At 35.1% G+C, this 10,547-nt stretch overlaps 2 protein-coding genes across 2 annotated transcripts in view; one reads left to right on the top strand and one right to left on the bottom strand.

The window, feature by feature from the left end:
- Positions 1 to 4,914, bottom strand: part of LOC117109240 — a 12,700-nt gene extending 7,786 nt beyond the window's left edge. Inside the window, exon 1 of the mRNA XM_033251500.1 lies at positions 4,759 to 4,914. The gene's annotated coding sequence lies outside the window, so the exon portion shown is untranslated. The remainder of the gene's footprint in view (positions 1 to 4,758) is intronic.
- Positions 2,620 to 3,816, top strand: LOC117109241. The gene is made up of 2 exons (XM_033251501.1): positions 2,620 to 3,042; positions 3,353 to 3,816. The coding sequence occupies exons 1-2, from the start codon at positions 2,871 to 2,873 to the stop codon at positions 3,514 to 3,516; spliced, it is 336 nt and encodes a 111-aa protein (XP_033107392.1). The 5' UTR covers positions 2,620 to 2,870; the 3' UTR covers positions 3,517 to 3,816.
- Positions 4,915 to 10,547: the final 5,633 nt, after the last annotated feature.

Raw genomic sequence — 10,547 nt, 5'->3', positions numbered from 1 at the left:
TTTCATTCACACAAAATTTAGTTGCTTTATTACAGTAGTAAGTTCGTGTGTTACGGACGATCCGCACATAAGACGAACATGAATATAAAAATCTAAAATCTGAATGTCGTGCGTATAAGACCACCCCCTTTTTGTTCGATCGTAAGTTGCTATTTTAAGCATCGTCCTATTATACGCGAGTATACGGTATTTGTTTTAAAACCCTAGGTCACCTGAGCGTTAGTCATACAGTGGCGGATTCAAGGGGGAAATTTTTCATAGGGAGGACCCCACCCCCTTTCATTTGTGGTATTTTTGGAAAAGTTTAGATCCCCCTCTTTTAAATCCTGGATCCGCCCTGTAATTAAAATTGTCTACTGACAAAATTAGACCAAATTAAACCTTGTGACATGGGTCAATGGCCAGTATCGGCATATTTGTTTTAAAAAATGGTCCAATCCAGTAAAGGAACATGTGTAAATTAATAGTTTGAGATCACTATTAAGTCTCTACAGTCAGTATGTAAAACGATAGTCATATGCATTGAAACATTGCAAATGTCATAACAGCATTTTTGGTAATTTTTAGCAAACTTTTCTATTATTACAAATAAAAAACATGAATGTTCCGAACAAATTGGTCATAAAAAATTAACTCTCTATCAGCTGTTGTGGAGATAATAAGGACTCAATAGCTATGACATTTGAAGCATGTCAAAGGTCAAAAACGGCATTTCCGGTCATTTTCTAGCAAACTTCATTATTAGACCCAATATATAAAACATCAATGTTTCAAACAAATTGACACAACACTTGACTCTACCAATAGTGGTTGCGGAGATATGATCATCATATGGAGACGACCTTGAAGCGTGTCAAAGGTTAGAAACGGCATTTCTGGTCATTTTGCAGGAAAATATTTTATTAGAGCACATAGAAACATGATTCATGAGGTAAAAGTCCCCGTTAGCAGAAATGGTCCATAGTGAGCTGTCTGATAGTTGAGAGTGAGCTGTCAAATGGTCCAGAGGAAGCTGTTAGCAGCTCCATAAACTTAACTTTAATAATTGGTTTTAAGAGTCCATTGGGAGTTAACGAGAGAGTCCTACCAGCAACATATAGCCATTGGAATGTAAACAACAATCACTCACTTCATCTCATGGGCTTCAGTGGCAATAAATAATTTAAGAACCCTTCGCTATTCAACAAACCAGCAGGATGTATAACCCGGGTTTTTTTTCCGAAAGCCGGGTGCCATGGACCAGTTCTGTTAATGGCCAGAAATGCAGCATGTGTTCTGAACAAATAGGCACCAAAATTAACTCTCTACCACCATTGGTTGCGAAGATATGACGACCCTATAGCTATGACATTTGACCCTGGCCTTCTGACCTTTCGCCACAGTTTGAAAATGTGTTACCAAGCCAAAAATTATCCTTGGACCACCCTAAACAAGTTTCTGAAGTCAAATTCTCTGGACCTCAAAGTGCATACAAAACCTTATCTGGCTACTAGGGTATATACAAAAAAACTCCATTTAGCATTACATTATGTGTGGCTGTATTGTGCTAGGCTTAAAGTAGTCGATATTCGTTATCCTTGGTTAACCATGGTTCATTTAAGCATGGAGGTATAAAATAGAAGGAGAAACAACCAACCTAAATCCTATTAACTAAATGGCTTTTTGTGTGATATACTCTAACTTGCTCAATCCTGATTGGCTGCCTAAAATGAATTCAAAAAGGCCGCTCTTGTCTACTGCGCCCAAGGCGACCATTAACACCGTGAGGTCACTGCAAATTACCCATTGATCCTAACTAGTTGCCGATGGTCGCTTGGTATTCTAATCTCAATACGTGGCCATTCTGTGCCCTGAACAGGTATAATAATAATTATTTACACGATTTCATTGGTTTAGAGTACGTAGTAGTTCAAAGGTTTACCCTATTCCATCGTAAAATGCTGCCCTCTTTCAGACAAACTAAGATTTGTAAAAATCCGATGACTCATCGCGATGTTATGGCTGAACGAAGATTCTAGCAACTACTCGGGGGAAAACGTAGATTTTCTTTCAAATAGGTTTCTCTTCTTTTTTTTTTATACCTCCATGATTTAAGCAATTGTTGTGGAATGACGTGTGAACATCAGCTACTAAGCCCCTCTATACGGCTGCTACAGTGGTCACTGATCACACCCATACGCGAATTCAGCTAAAAGTTATAGCTTATTCTCCTATTTTCTACTCTGGTTTATTGGGACTTCAACTTAACCACAATAAAAAATATTATCGAATGTTTATTGATGCTAAAATGTAGAACCGATAATTGAATACAGGTCGAATTTACAAAAGCATGATCGTGTTCAAGGCAGCAACAGGTAACATTTGTGTTATCATTATAATTATCGACCTGTAATATATCTGTCTCTTATACACATCTAGATGTGTATAAGAGACAGAAGCTAGGCCTAGGCCTGGTAGGGTGACTTAGCCTAAGGATAAGCACGGTCTAAGTAGGCCTACAGTAGTAGGCCATGGTGGGAGTTTTGTTAGAGTGACTTAGAACTATATTATTAACAATACATGGATGGTGTGCTACATGATACATAATATAGCAGAATTGATGTTGTCAAATCTAACCAATGGCTGCATCTCATTTGTTTCATTAGGTTTCACGTAAAGATGACATAAGAAATATACTCCTTGAAAAATTGTCCGAACTTGGTGATGAATCCATCACAGAAAGTAACCTTTCACATGAAACTCAGGATTCGAGTTTTGCAAATGACAGTGTTAATGAATTATTGAACACATCAAAAAAACATGATGATACAGAAATCAGTATAAGGGATAATTCCTTAGATGCAGATCTCTCATATCCACAAGAACTTGAGATGAAAAGGAAAGCAGATGAATTTGCAGAAGAGGAGGAGCTTACAGAATCTGATGAAAGGCTTTGTGTTAAGGATTCCATGACTGCTGTAGCTAGTGAAACAACCGAAAATACAGAAGATCATTCTAAATCAAAACATATTAGAATTGAAACAAGTGACTCAACTAGACATGGTCAGATATATTTTACACTAATTTAATTATTGTTTTAAATAATATGTTTAATCCAATCTCCATACAGGTTTCTATTGCCTTGCTCTAAAATGATAACATTATGATACTTTTTGCAACCGTACCACACAAATGTAGCAATGTGTCCAAAGAATAATGGAGCAAGCAAGAAATCAAAAAAGTGTACAATAAGATTTTCATTTTAGTGATTATGCATTCCAAAGAATCAAAAGGAAGTCTTAGAGCACTTGTAATAATAACACTTTCACTACATGTCATCAAACCTTGCTGCTCATATCCATTTTTTTTGCAGTCAAAAAACCTAAGTCATCCAAGCCTAGTTCTCAACCGTCCAAATCTAGCTCTCCAGCCTCATTCTGGGCAACTGCCAAGTTTTCTGCCCACGCTTTTGAAGGTCACAATGATCTCATTGTGGCTGTGCACTCTATAGAAAATACCATTTTATCAGGAGGGTAGGATTTTTATTTAATTATTTTTGTGAATTTTGGTGTCATGGAAGTATATTATATAATATTACACCTCCATGCTAATATATAAACGACAGTTTAATGATGTTTAATAATGTATAAGTAATTTATAACATTTTTTTTGACTTATGTAAAAGTGAGCAATGTAATTTCCAGCAATGGATAATAATGAAGGCCTATTCTGTATCTGTAATATATAGGTCTCTATCAAAAGAAAGTTTTCAAATAATCAATTAAACATCCTTTTTAAACATTCTCCATTGTTTTTATAATGGATGCATACATTGGTGGCACCTGTAATATTGTCTCTTATACACATCTAGATGTGTATAAGAGACAGTTTTGATACTGATTTATACTGTAGTACTAGTGTAGGCCTAGGCCTAATTTTTTTCTGTTTATGGTGTGACATTGAATAAAAACGTTGGCACATGTGTGTAAGCCGGATATGCATGGATGGTCATGGATCGTGTGTGGTTGGGTAGGTGGAAAGATGGTGTGCCAGTGAGGTGGACCTGGGTTGTTGGTGGAGGAATTTGGATGATTGGCAGTCTGATTTTTTTAAACTTGTGTATTTTTCATAATACATCGTAGGCCAGTTTAAATAACATATATTATAATGTGACTTCCTAACTAAGGGCCTACTATTACTAAGGCCTAAGTAATATTTGTATAGTAGGCCTATTATTACTCTTGTTGCAAAAAATCATATTTACAGTACTCTTGTTATGTGTATGTACAGCGCAAATAAGAAGTTGTCATTGTTGTATGATGATTTTTAGTTCATTAAAAGAAAAACCACATTCAGGAATCTCAGTGCGGGGGGTGACAGCTGCTAGGGAGCAGGTACATATGCTTATCCGTGGGTTTACGGAAGAGATCAGTTTTAAGTGCACCATTTTCCATGGTCACGGTGATGTCCAAAAAATCTACACTATATATATATATATATAGATGGTGATAGTAAGGTAAAACAACAGAAAATGAATCTGGTAAAGAATATAAGAAAAAATGTTAGCATCACAACCTCGTTCCACAAAGGAAAGGGTATTTCAATATTGCGACGTGTACGTACGTCCTCCACCACTAAACTAGGGATTTCTTTTGGTGACGAACCAAAGCAATAGAAAGCTTTTTAAAGTCTACACACCTCATGATTAACAATGTTAACCTAATTTTACTGTAGCAAACCATAATCCATTCAACATGTAAACAAAATATTGTAACTTACAAGGTAATCGTGACGTGAATCTTAACAATATTTGAGACAGAATTACAAATAGTCTACGGTAACTAACACTGCCAAAATATAGCTCTTCAAAAATCTATGGGAAATTCCATGTCTGTACATCACTATAGTAATGACATCATTGATCACGTGAGTTAGCCAAACCAAGCAAAATAAATATTGTTCACATACGTGCGGTAATATTTAACGCATCAGTGTCTTCACAAATAGGCGTTTGGACACAAAGCCTTTTAGCTTTATAATATTGATTTTTTTTTTTTTTATAGATGCACCGCCTACATGCTGATTGCGTGTACTGTACATGTATATCCAAATATATTGTTTATTTATATAGATGGCGCTATATTAGGATACTCTATTTTTATTCTATATTTATATTCACATTGTTTTGGTGTTTTTATGTACAAATCAGTACAATTCAGCTTAAGGAAGCTGCGAATGTGTAATTTTTAAAATAAACTAGAACATGAACTGGAACTTGAAATTCTAAGCCAGCGAGATCAATAAAGTGGAACGATTGATTCCTTGCTACGCTAGCGTATTTTTCGGCACAGACACATGACCTACAGACACATACCCCTAAAGACAGACCACCTACACTCCATAGAGTGCATACCTCCGCCCTGTGCCTGATTACAGTACCAAGTCACGTATTCCTGGCGAAACTGCATAACACCCTCAATGAAATAATGGTATCGCCCGTCGTATTTAGGCTGGGCTAGAATGACATGCTTCCTATAAAATATTATAATTAAATAATTTCGGCTTCATTAGTGGTAATATAGCAGTTTACAAATAATTTCGGAATCTTAAAAAGCATGTTAAGCTGCACGCTTATTTGCACTCAAAATCATCGCAATTTTAGGATCGTATAGGCTATGCAGATGATAACATTTTTGTAACAATTTCCGCAATATCCTTGGAATGAATATTCTACCCAGCTGTATCTGATCACTTCCGAGTTTACTCTATTATTCATTCTAAATTTCACCTTCCTCTTCCTTAAAAAATGTTAACAAATATGTTTATTTTAAATCATTGTACTTCTGTTTAATATATTACCTATATTTTATTTGCAAAGAATTCAGTGGACATTCCACAGTTGTGTAATAATTTCTTTTTTATAGAAAACTCTGCTTGCAATCTCGAGAATTACACCTTCATATAATATATTAAGATGTACCATAAAGAAAATAGATTAATTACTCATTACAGAAGCTAATCTAAGCGAATATAAAGATCTATGTAGAGGTTTTCATACCCGTAGAACTCAATAAAAGCATTTTCAAATCCTGTACTGTTTTCTGATTGGATTGGACGATATCAGTTTTCATTGTAACATCATATTTCAATGATTTTTTGAAATGTTTAAGGATGTTTGAGATAAAAAAAAAACCCTGTGGGAAACTTTTTTTGTATTTTCTATGACGTCATCAAAATGCATTTTCTGATTGGACGGGGCCAAAAGTGTTTTAGGCATACGCCAACATTTAAAAAATTCTATTGTTTATCTTACAGTGAATATAAATGTTTTTTTTTAATAAATCGAAATCGAAATCGAAATTCATAATAATATCAGACAACCTAATTTGATATTTTAAGAATGTAAAATGTGTTTACATCTGTGAATCCATGGAATTCGCAGACGTTAGGCCTACACCAATGTCATGATATATTAATTCCGTCCTCAATCATATTAGGTCTATATTGTAAAAGTATCGATAATGGTCGTTTTATGTTTTTTGATAAGTCTCAGTGCCGTGTGAACGAGGAGGCTTTGAAAAGGAACTTTATTGTTCTACAAAATAAAGCATTGCTATCTACCAGGATAGGATGGTTTTTTGCAACTCTTATTTTGGTGTAAGGAAGGGGTCTCATTTTGTTATGGAGCTACAAAGATATAGACAATATTTCATCTGTCGTGAACGATTCCGATTTGCGCCTCAGGGGTGACGCCAGCGGAGGGCAGGGGCAGGGTCCCCGTCGAGGAGAGCTCCCCCCCCCCCCCGGCGTGGGGAGATAAACTACCAGTACAATTCATCGGGGAGAAATAACATGTTTATGTATTTTCTACATATTAGAACGCCCCTTGCAATGCTGAATAAGTTCAGTGCGTACTTTTTATGTCAACATCTCTTGTACTTTACCCTTGTGCGAACTCTCTGGAAAGATCCCCCATACTTCGATAGGACGTCCCCGGTTTGGGTTGTTTTTAAGTCTCTAGTGGGTTTTCTGCTGGTGTGGAAAGAATATCTCTGTTCTGTGTCAAAACATTAATAACTTCATCAGAAAATGGAATCCTGTTTGTCAAGCCACGAGGTATTTTTAGAAATTCAGCAAACACGTGTTTACGTTCTTATAACGTTCTTGGCGAATGTTGGGGTTAGGTATGTCACAAAATAACGTTTACACAACGTTTTAGGAACATGCAAACGTTCAGTACGTATTTATGGTTCTACAAAATAAAGTTTTCAACACACTACTGCAATGTTATTGTCACGTTATCATAACGCATTATTGTTTGCTGGGAAGTTCGTTACTACTCGCGTAGTAGCTCACCTCCCCGTAAGTGAAAAAAAAAGGAAGCTTTTAAAAGTCTTGGATGTCTTTGAATACTTTTAAAAACAATTGACGCCTAGATATAGGCCTTCTTGTAGATATCATCTTAATTACTGTATGATATACCATATTCTAAACAGATGATAGTAATTGTTATTGTCGTGATGGAATAATAGACAATAACTGGATTTGCGTCGGGAGAAACATGTATAGGTGTAATTTTGCCCTACCTGACGTGGAAATGTACCGAATACTCAGTACATTTGAAAACAACTACGAAAAAAAATCTGGAGATCGTGGATTCGAGTCCCGCCCGAGAACAACTTGCGATTTTTTTCGCAGTTGTTTTCAAATGTACTGAGTATTCGGTACATTTCCACGTCAGGTAGAGCAAAATTACACCTATACATATTCTAAACAGCAACAATATATTAGAAGATTTGCTCACTGTTAAATCACGAGCAGTTTGTCAATTTTCGGAGTGCTTTTCCCACGCTTTGCATGAACTGGTTGAGTAGACGCGCGTACATCCCTACTGATTGTGGCTAAATGTACGAAAACAAGACTGATAAAAGTGCGTCTAGCTCGCAAAGTTGCAAAAAGTAGGTAGCAGCTAAATTTGGTACCATCATAAAACTAAGGCTATACTGAAGATGGTGATATAAAAATTAAAGCATGAATCCACATGAATCTAAACTTTCTCTCCTACTTTTATAAAAATAGATTTTTAAATATTTTTTCTGTCGTTTAAACATAGATTTATTATTGATGCAAACTTCAAATTTAAACCAAAACATATATTTTTGTTCCCCAATTTATATACAAGAAACGTGTAAATTTTGAAGTAATTCCGAATTTTCTGTAAGAAAAAAATCGTGTTTTGATATAATGTATAGTCAATTATAGCATTTGAAATATTTATAGAGAAATTTCCGACATTTGTTGAAAAATACCACCCTTAAAATTCGTTTAAATGTAAAATATGTTCAGGATAGATTCACCAGGGTATACCCTTCTTCAATCATGTGAAAAAAGGTGTAAAAGCCATAGTCACCAAAATAGACTTTTGGCACACTTTGATTTCGCCCAGGCTCACTGTACGACGCTTTGATTCGCGCGAATAAATTCGCCTAGTGGATAAACCAGCTTGAGAAGCGTTTGAGTGTTTGACCTGGTTTGACAAAGCTTGGTATGAATTTATGCATGAGCAGAGTTAGCAAGTCTATTTGACCTAGTGATTCTCATTGTTTTGCATTTAGCATAGTTGCCAGAGTTAGCAGAATTCTGCCTTTTTAGCAGAATATTGACCGTTTTAACATGCATATTAGCATTAGGCCTATTCTTAGCAGAAATCGACCTATTCTAGCAGAATTTTAGCAGAATTCTGATGAAATCACCCATATAACTGTTTTTCTAAATTGCTCTCTCCTGTAAAAATAAACCGTCCGGAATCCCAACTTTCCTCCAATTAAAAAATAGTATGTAAAATAATTACAAATCCGCCTCATGTATTTCGGCATGATGAGGGTGGATATCTGAATCATATTAAATAACGCCGTCTTTGGGCCTCCGTAAATTAGAACTTTTTACCAAAGAGTATAAAATTGCAAGAGGTCCACCATCCCTGATTTTGTATCTTGAGTGGATTTCCCGTACGATTAAAAATCGTAATGATCTGGGTTTGAACAGGTCAAAAATAAACACAAAGCTATAATGAATCGAGCTTTAGAGCACATAGAAAAAATTATTAGATTATCACTTAAAAAAAAAAAAAAATTAGGGAGGGCGGTTTTTTTGTTTGTTTTTTTTTTTTAATCGGAACAATAAATTATTTGGCTTTTTTTTAATCGATGAGTGAAGGACTGTTTATATTTGGCCTGTACCCGGGCCTGTGATGGTAAATATTGTATAAAAACTGGTTTAATTTTATAGTTTTTTAAAGAAAAAATATTTGAAGTCACAAATTTGCATTGTTATTTTATGCTGTTAAAATAATTGTTGCGGCAAATACTTTTTTTTAATGGTCCTGCATCAATATTTCCCAAATTTTTGACGCGGGCGGGAGTGATAATTTAATAAATTTTTCTATTTTCCCTTATCCAAAGTTCCTTCCAGAGCCTAGTTTTTTTATGCCTCACAAATAGGCTCCAAATGTTGTCAATAAATTACATATTGATATCGTATTTTGTGTATATAGTTATGTTTAAATAGTCGTAATTCAATTTGTGTTTGAATAAAGTATTATTCAGAGTGAGATTGAGAGGAGATGTGTCAAAACATTTGTTTCCTATTTTAAACAGTGACAAATTGTGAGCAAGTTCGTGTCATTAAATTTCTATAATTCAAACAAAATCCTATAGACTAAATTATCTTAAACAAGATAAAGACAGTTTATAGTTAATAGTTTCGGCTTATAGCATCATATGAATTGTATGTGTGTGACAAAAAAAAACGTGTACTTCAGTTACTATGGCAACCAAATACATCATCCAAAAAATTTGTAAGAAATAGGCCTACTTACATGGTCCCAAATTGTGTCAGAGCGTGGATCTATTTTTAATGCCCATTGTCTCTTTTAGAATATATTGGAACCGAAGGCGCGGTGTGGTTTGCTTATCAACTCCTAAAATAATTTTATATGATTTTTTTTTTAATTAAATTTTTTTTTTTTATAATTTTAAAATTTTTTTAAAAATTAATTTTTTTAACATTTTATTTTGATTTATTATTATTATTTTTTTTTTGCTTCTTCGGTCGTCAATTGTTACCAATTGTTGGAAAGTAAAGCAGAGAAATAGGTAATTGATTCTCCCAAAAATGCGTCAGAGGTTTGTATTTGAGAGAGAAAAATTACTGTAGGACCACCCCACACCCATAGTAGTGTTGTCTAGATCGCCACCCAGAACCCCGTTGTACACCTCTTGGTCCACCCCGGCAGGACTCTAGTCGGCCCTTTGGTTGGGACTCCACTGTCGAACATGTTGGACACTGTGTCCTGTCAGCAAGTTTTGGCTAATGATTTTTAACAATTTTCGTCAAATTTTAGCTAAAGACAGCTTCTATTGGCTAAACAAAAATTGTTGACTTTAGCCAATTGGCTAAACAAAAAATATGTTAGAGTGACCCCAGGGTAGGTAGCTGACATAAATCCCTTGTTTTGGAGGAAAGGGGATTTTCCTAGTTTTAACAAAAGGGTTTAGACCACCAATTGC

This window comes from Anneissia japonica, unplaced genomic scaffold (assembly GCF_011630105.1).
Source record: "Anneissia japonica isolate Jap-2015-1 unplaced genomic scaffold, ASM1163010v1 scaffold10466_len380309_cov135, whole genome shotgun sequence".
Lineage (NCBI taxonomy): Eukaryota > Metazoa > Echinodermata > Crinoidea > Comatulida > Comatulidae > Anneissia > Anneissia japonica.
The sequence above is the reverse complement of the archived record's forward strand: the minus strand, read 5'-3'. Positions and strand labels throughout refer to the sequence as shown.